The 21,955-nt window shown below is 33.4% G+C and overlaps 2 protein-coding genes and 2 pseudogenes across 2 annotated transcripts; 2 read left to right on the top strand and 2 right to left on the bottom strand.

The window, feature by feature from the left end:
- The window catches only part of LOC105176079, a 35,345-nt pseudogene continuing 14,137 nt past the window's right edge, over window positions 748-21,955 (bottom strand).
- On the bottom strand, window positions 799-2,531 carry LOC105176054 (annotated as a pseudogene).
- LOC105176053 (caffeic acid 3-O-methyltransferase 1-like) lies at window positions 13,261-16,646 on the top strand. Its single transcript, XM_011098729.2, has 4 exons — window positions 13,261-13,738; window positions 14,645-14,955; window positions 15,873-15,937; window positions 16,147-16,646. The coding sequence occupies exons 1-4, from the start codon at window positions 13,347-13,349 to the stop codon at window positions 16,438-16,440; spliced, it is 1,062 nt and encodes a 353-aa protein (XP_011097031.1). The 5' UTR covers window positions 13,261-13,346; the 3' UTR covers window positions 16,441-16,646.
- Window positions 16,824-17,794, top strand: LOC105176052 (crocetin glucosyltransferase, chloroplastic-like; the record flags this gene model as incomplete). The annotated part of the gene is made up of 1 exon (XM_011098728.2): window positions 16,824-17,794. A coding segment is annotated over one exon (849 nt), but the record flags the coding sequence as incomplete, so codon positions are not given.

The raw sequence follows: 21,955 nt of genomic DNA, 5'->3' as shown, positions 1-21,955 counted from the left end.
ATGACGTATGCAATGACGTCATTTGAAAAGGACAAGGTGATAACGGAAGCAATGACGTCGTCAAAAAATCAAGTTGGGCCAAACTTGAAGCATGATAGGGGCTAAGGTTCATTTTTCGCTAGAAGGGCAAAATGGTCCTAAAATAGGCTGAAGGACCAAAATTGCGAAAATTCAAAAGATACAGGACCAAAATTGCCACCGCGATAGTTAGAGGACCAAATTTGCCATACCCCTATACATACATGACGAAAAATGCAATATTGCCTAACCGATTTCACCAAAGTTGTCCCAATATTGATTTCTTTTGTCAACAAACCCTTCTTACTAGGTTTGTCATTTGCTTCTCTTTGTCAAGCAACCATGCATTCATTTGCTCTTTCTTGATATGCTGTGGTTATTTTAGATTGTACTTCTCTCTGCTCCTCTACCCCAACTATCATGGAATATGCATTGGCAATAGTAGAGAGAGGATTTATCATTAACAATCGATTTCGAATACCATCATATATTTCAGTGAGCCCCATTAAGAATTGCATGAACTTATTTGATGCAGCTTGATCGGTTAAGGCTTTCCCAGAACCACAAGAACATGCTCACAAAGGAGTTATACATGCTAGCTCCTCCCATAGTTTCTTGATCTTGGTAAAACAAAACGAAAAAAATAATCACGAAAGATACAGGACCAAAATTGCCACCGCGATAGTTAGAGGACCAAATTTGCCATACCCCTATACATACAAGACGAAAAATGCAATATTGCCTAAATATTTTAGTATTGAAAAACAATAGACATCACACTGAAGCAAAAAATAAAATACATATACAGCCAAAGTGAAATAAAACATGCAATTTACTGAATTCGAAGATGGGAACAAATATAGCCCAAAGGGTACAAGAGTTAAACGGCTTATTCCAACTATCTAACACCTCGTTGTGTCCGCAGCAAGAACTTGATCTGCGAAAGTCTTGAGATTGACATAAGAGGTACCACCTTCCTTGGCTGCTTCCTTTGCCAAGTCTCTCCATTTCCTGGCTTCCCTTCTCATTTCCTCTCCTCTTTCTCCACCATCCATAACAATCTCTAAGCACCTTTCGATCTCATCAGCCTTTACAACTCCTCCATCTTCCGGTTTGCGTACACGCAATCCTGTCCTCCAGAAATCTTGTATGAGTTTGGCATTTATGGTCTGATCAATCCATTGCGGGAACGCCACCACAGGCACCCCTGAAGCTAGACTCTCAAGCGACGAATTCCAACCACAGTGAGTGAAAAAGCATCCCACAGAAGGATGCGACAGAACCTCCACCTGAGTACACCAAGGCACAATCTTGCCTTGCTTTTCCAAATCCTTCCCACAGCTCAGCATTTCCTCTAGTTTCTCACTATTGTCTACGCCTCTGATCACCCAAAGGAATGGCCTTCCGCTTTTGATCAGACCTTTGGCTATCTCTTCCGTTTGTGGTTTAGATAGCTCAGAATAGCTGCCAAAAGCTACATAAACTACAGATAATTTCTCTTTGGAGTCCAACCACTGTACATAATCCACAGACTTCTGAATCAGGTCACCTCCAAATGCAGTATCCGAAGGGTCCTTCTAAAAATGCGGACGGAATTAGTGGCCCTATATCCATCCACTTGTACTTATCTATAACACTCAAAGGCCCGGGCTCCAAGGCTTGAAATGTGTTCACAAGGACTATCGGGCTATTCTCTCTGTCAAGAATCTCAAAATTCTCTGTGAAAATTGGCACTGCAAAGTCATGTGCGTCGGTGTTTGAAGGAAATAGAAACGCTGGCAGATCACTAGGCTCGAACACCGGTAGTCCGGGAAGCTTAATGACTTCATCACTTGGCGCAGCATCAAAATACTTATGGAAGTAGTAAAAGTAAACATCAAAAACAGTGGCTGGTTGGATCCAGAGAAGAGTTACTGGAATTTGAAGATGGGAAGCCACTCGACCAGCCCAAGGGACAAGAAGACTGTAGATTACACGAGTAAAAGGATGCCCTTCTTCCCGTTTTGCCCGAACAGTGTCTTCCACTGCCTTGCTGCCGTGATTTCCGAGTGCAGACATAAAGTTTTCAAACTCATCCATTGAATAGCCGTCGTCATAACCATCGGTAAAGGAAACGAAGTCGATTAGGCCATCAACTGTTGAAGAAGTTGTGGTGATGCAGCGTATGGCGGATAGGCTGGTTAAGAAGGTGATCTTAACGCCAAGTTTTGAGAGGCGCTTCGCAAACTGGAGAGATGGATTAATATGGCCTTGAGCTGGAAATGTGACGAGCAGCACATGGACCATTTTCACAAGGAAACCAACCGAGAAGAGCAAGCAGTAATAGTCAGTGTCTCTTTGTATGATGTGTGAATGGTGTTCTTCGTGGATTACATTGAAATTGGATCCTATTCTACTCTCTCTGTATTATAAATTTGTGTTTGTGTGTCACGTGATGTTCAATTTTTTGCTGGAAAGTGGGACACACATAATTAATATCCAAACCCCAAAACCGCCTAAGGGTTGAGCTGATCCATCTGAAGTGAAAAAATTTATAACCCCAGACTACATTATATATATGCACATATATCTGTATTATATTAATACATATTATATATTAATTGATTAAGATAAGAATTAAAATATTTTGAAATAAAAAAACAAGATCGTCAGTTCCTTTCACTAGCAGCCGCTGTGATAGAACGAGCTGCTCTAGTTTAAGCTTAAGTCGATCCTTACAACATAGAATAGTTTATGATTTCTTGATGGTTGACTGCTATATCTTAATTAGAGAATCGACCGGTCACTCATGCTTGAAAGAAAAAGAATAAGCGATGCCATTGAATCTGTTAGAGGAAGGCTAGAAGAAAGTAGCTTATGCCCGGCAAAGTCCGATCGTAGAATAGAAAAGGAATTTTATAATTTCAAAATTTTAAATTAACTTTCATTCAATTAAACAATAAGTTCGTAGGACATGAACATATATTGATCCTATGCTACTCTGTCGGTATTAGAAATTTGTGTGTGTGTGGAAAGAATTGAAGGGCAGAATAGCATTATTTGCAGAGGCACGTGGAAAATTCTAATCCATAGGTAGGTAGCTTTGCCTCAGCATGCCACGATTCATTAATAATGGGTGGCTTTCATTTTTTGGTTGTTGTTGTGTGTGGTGTATGCGACACCGAATGTTCAATTTTGTACTGGAAAGTGGGTTATTACATTTACAGTAGAAAACACTAATTGATTGCATTAAAGGTGATAAAGTGTGGGTCAGCATGCCCACAGATATTAGTACATGAACATATATAGATCCAATAAATGTCCAAACCCCAACCCCACCTAAGGGTTGAGCTCAGACTTAAGCCACTTGCATCCTTAATTATTTGACTTGGGGGGTTAGATGTCTTTTCATAAAGGAATAGGGGAGGAATTGGTCAAATTATTGGCCTATTGGGTCACTGATCCAACTCAAGTAAAAAAATTTATAGACCCAGATTGTATATGCATATATATATCTAACATATTAATATATACTATATATTAATTGATTAAGATAAGAAATAAAATATTTTAAAATAAAAATTTATAGTTTTTAAATTAAATTTCATTCAATTAAACAATAAAAATAATTTTAAAAAATTAACAAGAGATATAAAAAAAATAAGTCTAATAATTAACTAATATATATATATAGAGGGAGTGCACTCGTCTGCGAGGGGTTTGATCTACTCCATAAATGTTTTTAATATTTTTATACACATACATCGAATATTCCCACATTGAGTTAGTATTTTATTATTTTTGAATTAATCGAATTAACCTCGAATTTGAAAGTTTATCGATCAAAAAAAGAATCACGTAAAATTTGTTAAGTTTAACAAATTAAATTCAAATGAGCTTATATCGATCGGAGCGTAGATTAATTTAATCTAATTTTTTTTCCCTCTAATAACTGCATTATTTTATATGTTTAAATAGCTCATAAGTATGGAGGAGACTAAGACAACACACTCACAATATTGAAATTGTTTAAAGTGTGTTCAAGTTGAAATATTTCCCTACGCATATAAACACACACACTTCCCATTGATTGGTCCCATGTTTAACTATGGTGGTAGATACACTCATTAAGACCCTTACCAAACTCAAAGCTTTTGAGGTTCCCATGCACATGCACATCCACATCAACCCCTCCCCTCTCACTGACAACTTGTAGAACATATTGTGATGTGTAGTACAGATATTTAAGTAAATTGTGAATTATTTCAAAATATATATATATATATATATTATACTTATGCAAATAAATTATAAGATATTAAATTGTGAATATGAAAATACGGTAAAATAAAATATTATTTCATGATGTCATTATAATTAATCCGATAATTCACGATCTTTTTATGATAACAAAGTCGAAACACATTGTTTGCTCTGTGATTGATGGAATTTTTTTACACAAATCCGAGCAAGTGTGGTACGTACATTTGCTATATAATTCATCATTTTTTTTTAATTATATATCAATTATGTAAAAAATGTATTATATTTATTATAGGAAAAAGTATTATCTTAGTCCGCTAAGTATGCCTAATTTTAATTTTAGTCCGATAACTATATTCATTTTTGTTTAGGTCCAATAACTTACGGAATTGCTTATTTTTAGTCCTCTGGCAGATATTCGGACAATTTACCCCTATGAGTGCATATGGATTAAAACTGTCTTTCAAAAGTTGCATAGGGGTAAAATTATCCGAAAATCTGCCAGAGAACTAAAAGTAAGCAATTTTGTAAGTTACTGGACCTAAACAAAAATGAACATAGTTATCGGACTAAAATTAAAATTAAGTCTACTTAACAAAAAATAATACTTTTCCCATTATTATATAATTAATATATTTCTCACTAAATCAGTATGTTAGAATTTGGCATGGTTAGGTCCTTTGTGAAACCTACGCGTCCCCTAGTTGCTGGCTATGATGCAGTTGGAGTACCGACACCTCTTGTGAGAAGAAGTGTGAAGAACTATGACACTTGAGCTTATGCTCATTTTACTTTCTACCCCCTTAATTATGAGAATACATATTTTGCCCCAAAACAACAAAATATTCTTCAATTTTGAATTTCATATATCCTTCTTTTTAATATATGAAGATATATTAAACTAAATTGTTAGAACGTTATAAGTTTATGTATACTTAATCAAATGGAGTTTAGCCTTATCATGACTAGTAAGGCAAATTTTTTACAAATATATCCTTAGAGTTAATTGCATTTATATCCTCCCAAGAGTATATTTGTAATTTTTAATAATTAGAGGTTGTTTTGTGTAATTAGACTTAATTTTAATAACGGTCAATGCAACTTACCCCATCAAATTTAAATAAAATTTTAATTTTTAATATTTTAATTATTTTATTAATTCTTCGAGTATATTAAAAAGAAGTGTAAATTGAAAAGGCAAATAGGTGTTAATGGTAGGGAACATTCATTTATAATCGGAGGAGGCAGAAGTGATGATGCCAGGCATATGGTTATGTCCAACTACCCCATAGGAGTTTTCAATCATCATCTGGACCTATGGGGTAGTTGGACATAACAGTAGGTTTGTAAATGTTTGGGTATTATTCTATTCAATTCAAATCTAATAAAATGTTATAAATTTAAAAAATATTGAAAGTTATTATTCTATGGCTCCTAATAATATATAAGAAAAACATGATATGTATTTTCTTCAAATTTTTTTCTTTATTCTTTCAAAAACTTATTCAACAAATGAAATATACAATGGTATTTATAAACCACCATGATATGGATGCTTGGGATAGCCCAACCCACAACTTAACTAAATAAGCCCAGGTAGCCCAAGAAGTTCAGAAAGAAGGGAGGAGGCCTAGGACGCCCCGTGACCCGAACCATGGTTAAAGCCCAACAAGACGTTCGACCTGAAGGGCCTTTACATGTGGCAACCCACCCTCCAACATGGCACCAAGTTGACTTAGGTGTCAGCAACCACCTCGAACCATATTAGCTCAAGGAGTTTTACATGATCAAGGAGGGACTCCTTGACAGCTAGCACTCCTCGTAGGTGTAGGGTCTCCCAAGACAAAGAACACTTCTACTAAAACACATCCACCTGTAGATAAGGAGGATTTATCCCTGATCCAGCCAGCCCAACCAACTCTCGCGAGTTTCATGGAGTAGATCAAACCCCTTGCAGACGAGTGCACTCTCTCTATAAATACAGATTTAGTCCTCCTTACGGAGGACAATTCTCTCACTCTTTAAGCACCCTACCAGCATATTATCATGTGTTCTTATATTTTTCATCAATTTTTTATTTTCAACCAAATTTGTTTACTCTTTTGCTTTATTCTATCTCAAATCCAATACTAATTTGAGTGTTGGAGTGCTAATGTCTTTTTTGCAGGTTCTCTCCTCAAAGCCCGTGTACGCTTCAGCTCAAGCTTCGAACGATACATACTTATTGGACCCATGCTTTTTTCGTATGGATCCACACCAAATTGTTGTTACAAACTATACTATTAAAGATTATAATTACAAAATATCATGAAGATACAAAAGGTTATAAGTATTATGGGGAATACCAAAAGGTGTATGCATTCATACATGACAATTACATGTATTTACAATACTCCCCCTTAAATGCACATCTCTTATCATATACATCATGACTCGTTAAAAACCAAACCTAAGGAAAATATTATAATTGTATAACCTCCCTTTCAATTTAGACAGATATCTTTCAAGTGTCGCATATCAATATTATATATGAGTTGCTTGGTCACTTTTCACATTTGGTCCTCTAACTTTGTACGTAACACTTTTAGTCCTATAACTTTTCGAGTTCAACACTTTTGGTCCTGTATTCAAATTAATGACCATTCTACCGTTCAAATGCAAGAACTTCTTAGTTTATTCCTAAGCTCAAAATTAGGCCCAACATGCTTCCGAAATAAATTAAGCCTCCATTAATTCGTACTTTATTTTGATCACTTTGCTCCCAGATATTTCAAGTCCTCGATTTTACGAACTTTCTCAAACCACCCAATCACAGCTGATAGTTCATAGGCACTTGGGTCTTTCAGCAACAAAACAGCACAGCCTTATTTCGTTTCCTACCTTAGGGTGTAAAAAGCACTTTCATATAGAGACTTAAAGAGAATTTTGGACAAACAAGTTAAACAAAAGTCTTACTTTTATTGTAAAATATATGAAATATTACATAGATATTATTTCTTATGTTGGATGAGATAACTGTTTAGCCTCTTATGTGAAAGAAGACTTGACTCGTTGGAGAAACCCCCATAAAACTGAGAACTAAAACTACAAGAATTTGGAAACTCATAATGGAGAGTTGGAAAAAATTTCTGATAATCCCCATCTGCTTCATTGCTCCTTTATTTATAGCCGTTCGAGGTCTTGAAACACGAACTTTAAACTTCTTTTTTGATTACGTTATTGCATTTATCATCTTCTTATTTTTTTCGAATGACGTCATTGCGTTCGTCATCACTGCGTCCTTTCCAGTTGTTGGCCATAATAGCTTGTCGTGCGATTGCTAGCTAACCTTCTGACAGTTGATAATTCCATTGGAAGCAAATTGCAGATACATTGTCCCTGTGGTGTGAAGAATGCAGTAAATTTCTTTGATTTACTCTGCATCTTAATTTGGTAAAAATAAATTTTCAATCAAATTTTGAACACACTTTAGCACCTTTAATGCAATCAATTAGTGTTTTTCTACTGGGAATGTAATAACCATCAAATTTTAATATTCTATTTATATCTTGATAGTTAATTACCAACTTGGTTTATCTTTCTTTATCTCAAACCATGGTTTCTTACCAAAAATCAGGGCTATATTGTAAGTAGAGACTCCAGACTCAATGAGTTTAAGATTGATATGCTCTTTGATAATCTCCTGCATATATATTTCTTATCTCCATGTTAATCTAGATAGGCTTAAACTGAACATACTCGTACTTGCACTCTTCTTTGAACTTCATATTAGTTCCGGTTTGTTTCCATCCCACCATGCCAAAGGGTTCTCGCCGAAATTCCTCCAGATGTGTTTCTTGACATTCTCAGGAAAGAGCTAGGTGTTCGGTCTACAATGTGGTGATTTTATATAACGATACTAACCTAGGTATCCTAATTGATTATCGAACATTAATTTTAGACAAATGCTTTGTCATTTTAGGAAAAAAATTATATTCTTTTCTGAACTAATTTTGATAAGGGCAAAATGGTCTTTTCAAACTTAAAAAGTAAAGATCAGGGTCTTTTTGAAGTTTTTAATACTTTATGCGATAATTGATGTGGGGTGAGTTTTTCAGGAGTGATAACTGTATTTAATCCTATAAAATATTAGTTATATATATATGAACTACACATATATTAGTTTATATACATGAACTAATATATATATATATATATTAGTTAATTATTAGACTTATTATTTTTATATCTATTGTAAATTTTTTTAAATTATATTTATTGTTTAATTGAATGAAATTTAATTTAAAAACTATAAACTTTTTATTTAAAAATATTTTATTTCTTATCTTAATCAATTAATATATAGTATGTATTAATATGCTACATATATATATATACATACACAGTCTGGGTCTATAAATTTTTTTACTTGAGTTGGATCAGTGACCCAATAGCCCAATAATTCTGGAAAGACATCTAACCCCCCACGTCAAATAATTAAGCACGCATGTGGCTTAAGTCTCACCTCAACCCATAGGTGGGGTTGGGGTTTCGATATTTATTGGATCTATATATGTTCATGTACTAATATCACCTTTAATGCAATCAATTAATGTTTCTACGATAAATGTAATAACAATAAAATTTTAATATTGTATTTATATGTGCGTCCCACTTTCCAGCAAAAAATTGAACATTCGGTGTCGCATACACCACACATAACAACAACCAAAAAATGAAAGCGACGACGCATTGTTAATGAATCCGTGCTGAGGCAAAGCTACCTACCTACCCATTAGAATTTTCCACGTACCTCTATAAATAATGCTATTCTGCCCTTCAATTCTTTCCACACACACAAATATATTTTTATTTTTGAATTTTTTATATATTGAATTTTATAATTTAATATTTGATCAATTTTATAATCAAAATTGAACATATATTATTATTATTAATCAATATCATATATTTTATTTTGGATAATAATAAATTATGGTACTTTTATTTATACATTTAATCTTTATATAAAAATAAATTTAATCAACAACTTAGTAAATTATAATATTTTTTGTAATTAAAATTATTATTTAATATGACATATATAAACTTTATGTTATATTTTAATATATATTTGTATTACGTTATACTTTTTTTAAATTGACCAGTAATTCACTTAATTTTTTTTTATCTATTTTTAAGTTTTATATTTATATCAGGATACATACTATGCATTATGCAATATTTTTTATTATTTATAAATTTATGTCAGAATTTAGTGATTCGTATGAATTAATATAAATATAATGATAATGATAATAATAGTGATGGTTGAATAATTTTAATTATTTTAATTATTATTTTATTATATATAATGAGATCAAAAATTTAATCAATAATTACGATATTTTAAAATTTGGGCACCCGATTCACACTAAATTTATATATATATATAAGACTGTGTCCATTACATCATATCGAACGGTTTGATTTAAAATCACATGACCTGATTTTACGATACACTAACTTGAATGATTATTCTTATGTTTCGAGTACGATATTTTGACATTCGTATATCCAATAAGTTTAAAACTTACCAAGTGTATTTTTCTATAAGTTTGATCATATCTAACGGTTTGATATGAATTTTTATGGTTCGATTGACCTATGTTGTTCAACAATGTAAGATGATAGTTATATAATATAACACTAACATTTATAAATATATAAATTTACTGCAGATTGTGAACATATATTAATCTCAACTATAAAATATTTTTATGTATTTCAATGGCATTATTTCAGATAATTGATACTTTTCTATAACTTTAAACTGTTCAAGATATTTTTTTTTTTATATTTTACTAATTGTATTACTACTAAACTAATCAGTAGTTTATATTTATAACAATAAATTAGAATTTTATACTATATTTTGGTATATTTATAATATAATATACATTATAAAATCTATTTTATTACTTATAAATTTATGTAAAAAGTTAGTGATTCTCATAATTTAATATAATAATAATAATTAAAAAAACAAGAAAATAAAAAAATAAAAAAAATAAAAAATTTAACTTAAGCTCGAGCTCAAAACTACAAAATCGAGCTCGAACTCGACTCGTTGCGACCCCTAATCAGCATCCATTTTGATTAGAGAGTTATGTTTCATGGAATCCAATTCCAAAATTCAGCAACCAAATCTCTCTCTATCAAATTCTCAAATTGCAAAACTAACCTCACAATTTTCGGTAATGTGATCGAGTGGTTGCAAAAAGAGGCCACTTGGCGACTAACTCTCGCCGATTGTGGTTAGTACATTTGAATTGAATTTATTTTAATTTGTTCAACAAATTAATCAAGTCCAATTTTTAATCCATAAAATTTATGATTTAATCCCATTAAATAAATACGCAATAAAAAATGAATATATATATTTAATTTAATTATATATAAATAAGCTCATCAAAAATTTGTATTTATCCTCACTTGATGTTCTCATGTATATGACCTCAAGGAAAGTAGTACCACCATTTTAAATACAAATTCGATAAGAGAATAGAATATTTAACAACCAAACAGCCAAAACTCCGGCTTCAAATGTCACGGCTGACCCACTTAATAAGAATAACAACATAACTCAAAGTCCGATGTGGCAAGTCAATGTGACCCATCTCTTGAAAAGTACGTGGCAAGGAATGAGTTGCCTACTCAATAAGTATAGCTAATCAGTCTATATATATACTTATAGATTGCAAGTCATGTACAATGCAATCACATCAATTAACAAATATTCATCATATAGCAATAGCAGATATAAAGAATAATGGACGCCCACAACTGTACATCAATCCACGATATAATATTTGACGTTATCTCTTATTAACTAAGGGCCCTACTTACTGTAGTTGGAGTACATCAGTCAATGGTTTCGTTGACATCATCATCTAATCATCATATCATATACAGTACAGGATACCCGTTGTATGTGATATACCCACACTCTATTACTCCAGTGTGTAGCAATACTAGCATAGGACATCACAACAAACATGGTATCCCCACACCATCCCAGTGTAACCTCGGTACCCTATGCGCCATGGTACCTAGCTTAATTTATATATTTTTCATATCACATCATCATTAATCACATTATCGTAAACCATTGATTGCGTTCCCAATTAGGTAAGTATCATCTTTTATTTCAAGTTACAACGACAATATCACTACTTCATCATTATATTCTACATAATAATTACTTCCTCAATAATAACTTCCATTTTGATTTCATACAACAATCAATTATACGATCATCACATAATCATATCCCGCATGTCCCTACATTATAATCACATACACATAGTAATAATTTCACAAATATTATGGTAATCTAATAAATAATTCACAACTAATTATATAAACAATCAATATACGAAAGTCACGTATAATAATATAAAGCCAAGATCTTGATCACATCCAAGAAACCAATATATATAATATATATACAATACTACACATATAGCTATATATATAAATCCAATTAGCTATACTTACCTTAAATCCTAAAATGCTTCGGTTTCACGAGTGACTGCTCAACCCTCTACTTTGTCGTCACGTCCTATAATAGAATATTATACGTATAATCAATATATTTAGAATATTATAAACTTTGAATAAAATATTATATAATATCGTATTTTCTTCAACCAATCCTTTAATATCCCATGTATATTGAAGCTCAACCTCTGTTCCCTTTTGTTTTTAGATAATTACACTTTCTAAACTTTTCAAACATATATTTAAGTTATCAACGAATTCATAAGAATTCATTTAGTAAAACACCTTATATATTTATAACTATTGTGTTAATAACATTCCTAAATTATATTACCATTGAAACCTCATTTTTCCTCTTTAATAACATAATATTTTTTAAATATAATTTCCGAAATATTTCTATGAAATTTCTACCAATTTATCATTGCTATATAATTTAATTAAGCAACAATATATAAAATTATATATTTGGTTAATCATTCAAATAGAATTGTATAAATTAGCTATAATAATAATTAAACTTAACAAATCAAATATTTCTTAACAAATCTAATATTTTAATTAACCAACTATATCATTTTTATATCGAATGTGATATTTAATTCAAATAGTCAAAATCATAAATACTCTGATTAAATAGTACATCGCTCAATATAATCAACATTTAATAAATAAACTAATTAAATAATATAATTATATAAATTATTAAAAATTAAAATCTAAAATCCGTACCTCTGCTAAAGTATAAATGACTTTCAATTAACATACATATATATATGTTGAATGATTGGTGAGGCGGTGGAGCACACTGCCCACCCATTTTTTCTTTTTTTTTAAAATTCTTTTTAATAATTACTATTACATCCTTCCTAATTTTTTTAATTAATATAATTTGGCCCCAAATATTATAACGAATTTCTATTTAATCTATTCAAGTTTTATTATATTCCAAATTCAATCTATAATTTATTTACTAGTTAAATCTAAATTCCTAATAATTACCAATTAGTCTCCCAATTACATGAAAAAGTTGTACAAATGTCACATAATGAATCCAATCAATTAATTAAACAAGCCAATGCATTAATTAATTAATGAATTCAATCGATAAATTAATTAGCTCAAGCATTTTAGACGTGTGAAATGCATTCTCCGTTATTTCTAAAGAAGAGAGTACTTTGCTGCCTTTTAAATAGCATAGGATTTTTTGACCTTTTAATATAGCACAGAAGATTTTACGCTATTTTTTTAAAATGCAGGGGGTGTTATGCAATTTATCCTTTTTATTAAAAAAAATGAAAATTATTTTTTTTAAAAATAAGACCATGGCAAAACCTGGGATTTCAAATCCCAACTTTTTCTAAAATTTCAACACTTTTTAAAATGCACATTTTTCATAATTTTATTTTATTTAAATTATTTAAAATAATTTTCCCTATTTATATCTCCTCCATGATCAAGCTTTTCGCTTACAAAAAAGCTGACCGGCTTATTAAACTTTACCAATATCTCTTTCCATCAAAACTCAAATACCCACAGCTTCAATGGCGGATCAGTCCGAGGAAGAAGAGGCATTCTTATTCGCCTTGGAGCTAGCTTCTGCTTCTGTGCTCCCCATGGTACTCAAATTCGCCATAGAGCTGGATCTCCTCGAGCTCATTAAAAAAGCTGGTCCAGGAGCTTCTGTTTCTCCCTCCCAACTCGCAGCTCAACTTCAAACTGAAAACCCCCAAGCAGCCACCATGATAGATAGGATGCTCCGCCTCCTTGCCGCATACTCCGTCTTGCGCTGCAGCCTGAAACCGCTTCCAGACGGCGGCGTGGAGCGGCTCTACTCTCTTGCGCCGGTCTGCAAGTTCCTGACCAGGAATGAGGATGGGGTTTCCCTGGCCCCGCTTGCGCTCTTGGTTCAGGACAAGGTTTCGATGGAGCCCTTGTAAGTGATCTTTTGCTATCTCTCATTTTTGTTGAATATACACCCGGGCGTTGTAAAAAAAAAAAGGTTGTTTGATTTGCAATAAGTTAGTAATAAATTAATTGGAGGTAAATATTAATTTTTATTCTTTTTTTTTTAATACCAACAAATTTAGTGAATTTTCGCTAACGTAAAATCTATTTGTTACACGAAATAAACCTCAGGATATTAGATGTAATTTTTCAAACCATATGGGGTCTACGTGTAATTATAAACCTTAGTGGAAGGGTGTTCCTTTTAAAAACTAGTTGTTGTGGAACACTATTCTTGCGTGCATGTAATAAATAATATTTTATTCTTTAAAATATAGTATATGCAAAAGTAAATATATAAACAAATACATTATACTTTTTTAAAAAAATTAATTTATGAGTTGATGTAAAATTTAAAAGGTTGAATATGTTACTTATCTTATTAATCGAAAAGTATTTTTAATTTTATAAAAAAATAGTATGGTGATGTCATTAATCGGTATTTGTGAGTGTAGATGGCTCTTTTTTTTTATGTTAGTATAAATTATATTTTTCAGTTTTGATCAATTATTTATTTAATTAAATAAATATAATTTAAATTACGCATATCCATCAAATATACCTCGATTAGTTGTCCATATATTATACAACTTGTGTTGTATTTATAGTTTGGAAAGTTAAATGGATTTATTATTGCAATTCATGTTGCATCTTCTGCTTCATTTCACATCTAACTCCGTATAAGTGTACAAAACTTCGTCATTAATTCTATCTAAAGAAAGATTTTATACACATGATCTATATCTAAAGAAAATCTAATTCACACAATGCTATACGCAGAAATCAATCGCATCACAAGTATATATTTTCAACTGTTTTGATCTTTTTCCAATAGGTACCATCTGAAAGATACAGTTCTAGAGGGAGGAATCCCATTCAACAGAGCCTACGGCATGAGCGCGTTCGAGTACGCGGCTACGGATCCACGATTTAGCAAGATATTCAACCGAGCAATGTACGAACAGTCCACCATAATCATGAAGCAAATACTTGAAAAATACGAAGGGTTTGAGGGGGTGAAGTCGCTGGTGGATGTGGGTGGTGGCATCGGAGCTTCGCTTAAGATGATCCTATCCAAGTACCCGGCCATTAAGGGCATCAACTTTGACTTGCCCCATGTCATTCGAAATGCTCCATCTTTTCCGGGTACATTCACTAATTTTACTGCTTTACGCCTCTGCTTACTTTTTATTATTAAGTTGGATAAGTTGTTTGTTACACTCTCGTAAAATGTTCGTTGAGTACTGTGGGTTTTATTTTTATCACCAAACTCGGCACAAGGCACTATTCCTCTTGAATGACTCAACCTAATTGAAATAGGTGGTTGAATTATTCAACCAAACAGTCTAAGTATATTTAATATAATTAATGTATGGCGTTTTTATCATACCAACCAAATAATTAATATCACAAAGTAAATGGGGTCTAAGAGTAAAATATATTGGTATTTGCTAGGATAGATTTAATCGTACAAATATTTTATATTTTTTAAAAAATTACGAGTATTTTCGTTGAAATCATAATCACACTACACGTCATATTCAATAGCAAATTTTATGTGAACGCCAAATACCTTTAAACTTAGAAGTAGTTTTTGGTGCCCATGAGGATATTATTCAATTTTGAATTTAATATGAAAATATAATTAATGTACTTAATTATTTTTGGATATATTTAAAAAAATTTAATAAAACTTATTTATAATGTTTGGATTCATTTTCTAAGTGTTTTGTTGTGTTTTGTGGAGATAGAGAGAGAAAAATGAAGATAAATAAATGTGTGTTAGAGATAGTATGTATGTTTGGATTTGTTATTGGAGATAATTTAAAATAAGTATTGTATGTTTAATGTTGTGTTTTGGGAGATAAAAATTACTATTAATTGTCAAATCATGTCTGTTATATATATATGTATATATTCATATTAAAACAGTTTAAAACAATGTTTCTGGATGATGGCGAACATTGGGTATGTTTTGACTTGTCTCGAAGACAACTTGAAAATAAAAAACAAATATAGTGATTGAATTTTTAAAAAGCAAAAATGTTTGGAAACTCATGCAGGAGTGGAGCATATTGGCGGCGACATGTTTGTGAGTGTGCCCAAAGCGGACGCTATTTTTATGAAGGTGAATTTGAATATTTTTTGATATATTTAATTATTTATATGAACGTTACCTAAAAATGGTCATAATTTATACAAATTTATTAGGAAATACAATCAAATTACTTAATTCAAATTTATACAAATTGAAAATGAAAAACATAAGAAAAATGAAGCTGTAAATGACCATTTTGCTACTCTGAAGAGATGAAATTACGGGTATGGCCATTGTAGTGGATTTCCCACGACTGGAGCGATGAGCACTGCCAGAAGTTGTTGAAGAATTGCTATGACGCACTTCCGGATAATGGAAAACTGATCATAGCCGACATCATCCTCCCGGAGGAGAACAGTGGGCCGGAGTATAAGGAGGCAGTCCGCGCCGATGTCATCATGTTAGCCGTTAACCCGGGTGGGAAGGAGAGGACAGAAAGGGAATTTCATGCTTTGGCTCAATACGCCGGCTTTAGAGAAGTCAGAAAAGTCTGTGGCGCTTCAAGTATTTGGATCCTCGAATTTTATAAATAAGATGTGTTTGTTTGGGCCCCGTAGGGAGTTTTAAGAGCTCTTTGGGCCATTTGTCTCTCTTTCTAGTTAAGGACATTTCAGTTTGCTACCCTACCAAATCCTTAATTCTGAACTTTTGTGTAATTTAAGTGAGTTTTTTTTTTTTTTTTTTTGGGAAAATAAATGTAATAAATTAATCGCAGTTATCTATCCTAATTTATTTAGACCCTCGAAAATGACATTTTCCTTCAAAAGCTTCAGTGTTACGTTTAGATCGCTCCCGCAAATTCTCTTTTTATAATTTATCCCTTTTCATTAAAGTTTGGATGAAAATACTGACGTAAACAAAAGAATTTAATAAAATATTTTAATTTTGTTTCTTATTTAACATTCTTATATATATTTTTAATTTTGCAGTGCCAATGTTCACAGAGAATTTTGAGATTCTTGACAGAGAAAATAGCCCGATAGTCCTTGTGAACACATTTCAAGCCTTGGAGCCTGGGCCTTTGAGTGTTATAGATAAGTACAAGTGGATGGATATAGGGCCACTAATTCCGTCCGCATTTTTAGATGGAAAGGACCCTTCGGATACTGCATTTGGAGGTGATCTGATTCAGAAGTCTGTGGATTATGTACAGTGGTTGGACTCCAAAGAGAAATTATCTGTAGTTTATGTAGCTTTTGGCAGCTATTCTGAGCTATCTAAACCACAAACGGAAGAGATAGCCAAAGGTCTGATCAAAAGCGGAAGGCCATTCCTTTGGGTGATCAGAGGCGTAGACAATAGTGAGAAACTAGAGGAAATGCTGAGCTGTGGGAAGGATTTGGAAAAGCAAGGCAAGATTGTGCCTTGGTGTACTCAGGTGGAGGTTCTGTCGCATCCTTCTGTGGGATGCTTTTTCACTCACTGTGGTTGGAATTCGTCGCTTGAGAGTCTAGCTTCAGGGGTGCCTGTGGTGGCGTTCCCGCAATGGATTGATCAGACCATAAATGCCAAACTCATACAAGATTTCTGGAGGACTGGATTGAGTGTAGGCAAACCGGAAGATGGAGGAGTTGTAAAGGCTGATGAGATCGAAAGGTGCTTAGAGATTGTTATGGATGGTGGAGAAAGAGGAGAGGAAATGAGAAGGGAAGCCAGGAAATGGAGAGACTTGGCAAAGGAAGCAGCCAAGGAAGGTGGTACCTCTTATGTCAATCTCAAGACTTTCGCAGATCAAGTTCTTGCTGCGGACACAACGAGGTGTTAGATAGTTGGAATAAGCCGTTTAACTCTTGTACCCTTTGGGCTATATTTGTTCCCATCTTCGAATTCAGTAAATTGCATGTTTTATTTCACTTTGGCTGTATATGTATTTTATTTTTTGCTTCAGTGTGATGTCTATTGTTTTTCAATACTAAAATATTTATTGTTTTTAAATTAATGATGAAAGTTTGATACCGTAACGTGGTTCAACCACAAGTACATGACTTACCATCTATGTAAGGATATTCTAAAAAGTTATACCACGTAGTGTTGGATATGGACACGTATCAAACACAGTATTCACATGTCAGAAACTATAAAACGAAAAAAGAAAAAAGTACGTGGTGTTGGACACTCTAAGAACAAGTTAATTGGCGTGTCCGCCATGTTCTTGACACGTTTAGAATTCTTTTTATAATTTCAAAATATTTTGTGTTGTTTTTATTAATAAAAAAAAAAGAATTCTGGACTTAATAAAAAAAATTAATTCACTCCTCTCAAAATAAAACTTTTGGGACTAAATTATTAAAATATTGAGAGAAGTCATAATGATTTAACTAATTTGGATTATTAAAAATTTTTCATTGTGTACATTTTAAAATAAAATGATGATATATTTTTTAAGCCACGTTGGTTATGAATTTAAGTATAAGATATGCCTTTTTTATATTTATATTAATATTTTAATTTTATGAGAAATTGGGAGTATATATTAGAGTTAAAAAAATATATTATATATAGTTGTGTCAATGCTGCATTGTGTTCTAATTTTTTAAATTTTTTGTATCGCTGTGTTCGTATCTTCGTATCTGTTTTTATACATCATAAATTATCATGCAATACTTAGATTTCTATCCTACAAAAACTTATGTGATTGTCATATTCTCGCAAGTTTAATTGCCTAAGCGTGCCTAATTAAGACACAAAGCAAAAATAAAAATAATGTAGAGAAAAAGTATTAAGATGAATGTCTAAAATCAAGTATTCCCACTTATGTGTATGGGGGTCCAACAACACTACAAATATCGAAGGACTTTCATGAATATCCTAAAATTATCGAGGGACTAACCTGCAAAATAAAGGTTAATACTTTGATACTTAAGTCAATAAAGAGTTTACTCTAGAAATGAATGAAAAATATGAAACCAATGAGAATAATGGTTGAAAATAGTGTCAAAGTGTTATAAATCTTGTGGATTGGAAAGAAGTGAGCTTTTAAAAGCTTCAAAATCGAGAGAGAATAAAAGTTTGAATCTAAGAGTAGATGTTGCCAAAACAACTATACCATAGTTCTATTTATAAGGGCTTGTGGAGCCAAATTTGGAAGGCAACTGTGGAGAGTCATATGCTGTTTGAAACTACTTGTGTTAGCTATCCAACTAAAGAATACATTCGTAATTTGGACTCATATTGACTGAGATATGATTCTTTGACCAAGTCTTGCGCTGTTTGCCTGAAAATTTGAGAATTCGTTGTTAACAGCCTAATTGCACTAGATTACTGAAATGAACTTGTTTCTTAGGCCCACTAGATTAGTAAAGATAAAAAAAAAAACTTATGGGCTTTTACCTCCCTACTCATAGGCCAAAGGATCCTGATTGGCTAGGCTGCTTGGTGGGGGTCCACATCCTTGCTTTGGGCTTTTGTGAAAAATTGTTGAGGGGTATCATCACTCCCCCCATTCCTAGAGTGCAAGATGTGTTGGACAGCTGGAGTAGGAAAAATAGTCCTGGAAAAAAGATTTTCCTTGCTTCTGGTCAATAAACATGGTGAGTCCTGCTGGGTTGTAGGAGCTACTACCTTGTTGGATTGTTTTCGTTAAGAGAGTCATTTCGCCTAAAGGAGTCTGATACATGTGGATTAAGGAAAATATGCACAAATTTGCAAAAATGTGATGACTGATGATTACAAAAAGATAGAGAAAAGAGAGTCCATCACCTGCTTATAGAACACGGATTCTATGCTGATTAAGTTTTGACAGTTAGGAGAGAATACATCGAGTCCTATGTGGATGGGACTGCTGGACTGTTGGCTTATTTAAGGCAATTTCTATCTCTTGCCATTCACAGGCCTTCTTTGCTTTTAGGGTGTTTTCTTCCTCCATCTCATTTCATTTAAGTTAAGACGTGAAGTTGGAATCCTTTTCATTTGACTTCGTCAATTTTTTTCATTTTTCTTGTTTAGAAATAGAAAATCTAACTTCTTTTTAGCGAATTTCTCTAGAATTTTTAAATTTTTGTGAGCTTTTTTTTTTTACCCTGCACCAAATCTTGTTATTTTCCTTCCAGTCATTCTCTAAGTAACTCTCCCTTCCTTTTCTCTTGTTTTTTGCAGTCCATGTTGATTGATAGCATAGAACAGAGGGTGGTGGATGAGGTTTTGATAGATTTGATAAGTTCCTTAGGCAAGGAAAAGGAAAAAGCCTACTGCCAGACTCTGCCTCCTGCCATAGAGGTGAGAGCGAAGAAGAAGGGAATAATAGAGATGAGGAGGAAAGAAGAAAGGTAGAGGATCGGCTTGTGGTCTCAGTGGTGGAATCTATTGGGATTTATTTGTTTTACTTCTCAGAGAGTGATGCGGTGATTGTGAGGAAAAAAGTATGGGATACCTGTTGAATATGTGGTTTAGGTCCCTATTGTTGAAGATCGGCTATATTTCCCCCCAAGGACTCTCTTTGATTCTTTTCGACCTAGCTGGAGGTTAGTTTGCACTTCCCTTTGCCTAGATTTTTGTTGATGTTCCCACACTTTTCAAAGTCCCCCTGAATCAGTTGGTCCCTAAATCTTTCAGCCTGCTAGCAAGATTTTATATTTTAGTAAGAAATCTAGAAGATATTCCACAAGCTGCTCAATTTCACTCCTTTTTCCTATTGAAAAAAGCAAGTGGAGACCTATTTTATTTCACTACCTAAGGGGATATTCAGTTTCTCCCTTCGGAGTCCTCAGTAAAGGAACGAAAATATCATTTTTTTCTTTGTCTCAGTACCCCATACCCTGGAGATTTCATTTTGGGTGGATTAAAGTCCCTCTTGAACAAGTTAGGTACTTTGTCCGTAATCGTCTACCTCATTTCCAATTCTTGTTGGATCGTTTGAGCACTTCTCCCTATGATCCCCAGAAATTAGTTCACCCTACCCTTCTTAATCGCTTTGGACTGAGCCTAAAAGAGGTTGTCATGGATGACATTACTAGTAGAACTTCTTGTATACCCTATTTTGTAGTTATACCTATTTGTTACACAATAGGGTTAATGTATATTGTGTACCTGGTGTTTGTAGGCAGGATCATCACAAGTTGATGCAGGATAAGTCTATCAAGGGGGAGAAGACCGTGGGAACCTGCGCCCCTCCAAGTGTACTTTACTTAAAAGTCCCTCATCTACTCCTGCTAGTTCTGGTTCCATGGGGATCCCAAAGGCAAGCGGCAGGCTAATCCCATCACTAGACCTACCAAACGTGCTAAAGAACAAACCAACCTACTTGCTCCTCTAGCCCCACACCTTGAAACCAGGCTAAGAGCGTCTTGCCCTACTGAAGAGAGGGTTTAAAGAAGAAACTCCTTCCTAATTGTAATTTGAAAGAGGGACACTCTTGCTGTAAGATGAGGGTTAGAGAAACTTAGCGGCTAAATTCTTGAAGGGGTTCAACTGCCCTTAGATAAGACTTACATGAACTCTTTGCCCAAGGCACAGACCCTTAGCTTGTTCCCTTCCTACCTTAGTAGGGTGAGTATAGTAAGTTTTTGAAGCTTAATTATAAGCAATAACCTAACTTGAAATATTGTTTGTTCGTGTGTGACCGTATTTGGGGACAACCTAGTCGGCTGGCTGGAGTAAGGAGGTTCACTGTCAGAGCAAACCATCAAGAGGTTAGTGGAGCTAGAGAAGTCAAGCAAGTAGAAGAAGCGGGGGCATAAGGAGGACGTTGTGAGAACCCGCCATCTAAGGGAAGAGATCACAATCTGCATACCCGTCTAGAGCAAACTGCACGAAACAGGAACAAATCAGGAGACAGGTGGGCATATAGGTAAGTCGTTAAGAGGAATACGAGAAATCCTTAGATTTGCAAAGCCTACTAGTTGATAGTGCTTTGAAATATTACTAACATGGGTTTCGGAGTTGTGCCCTAAAATTCACAGATGTTAGTCACCCTCTAAAAGGCACTCCTCTCTCCTTCCTACAATATAGGGATGCTAGGTTGACTGATGCTCCCGAACCGGAAGAGGACATCCCTCCTGAATTTCCAGAAAGCCTTCTACGTTCCCGGTGGGAAATCATGCTGGGGTCTCG

Source organism: Sesamum indicum, linkage group LG13, assembly GCF_000512975.1.
Source record: "Sesamum indicum cultivar Zhongzhi No. 13 linkage group LG13, S_indicum_v1.0, whole genome shotgun sequence".
NCBI classification, from domain to species: domain Eukaryota; kingdom Viridiplantae; phylum Streptophyta; class Magnoliopsida; order Lamiales; family Pedaliaceae; genus Sesamum; species Sesamum indicum.
This window is presented reverse-complemented; position numbering and strand designations above follow the sequence as displayed.

What these genes read in the sequence shown, in the direction of transcription:
- LOC105176053 (XM_011098729.2), top strand. Translation starts at nt 13,347, where the DNA reads ATGGCGGATCAGTCCGAGGAAGAAGAGGCATTCTTATTCGCCTTGGAG. An exon ending in AAGGTTTCGATGGAGCCCTT is followed by an intron (nt 13,739 to 14,644) that starts GTAAGTGATCTT and finishes TTTTTCCAATAG; the next exon opens with GTACCATCTGAAAGATACAG. An exon ending in AAATGCTCCATCTTTTCCGG is followed by an intron (nt 14,956 to 15,872) that starts GTACATTCACTA and finishes AAACTCATGCAG; the next exon opens with GAGTGGAGCATATTGGCGGC.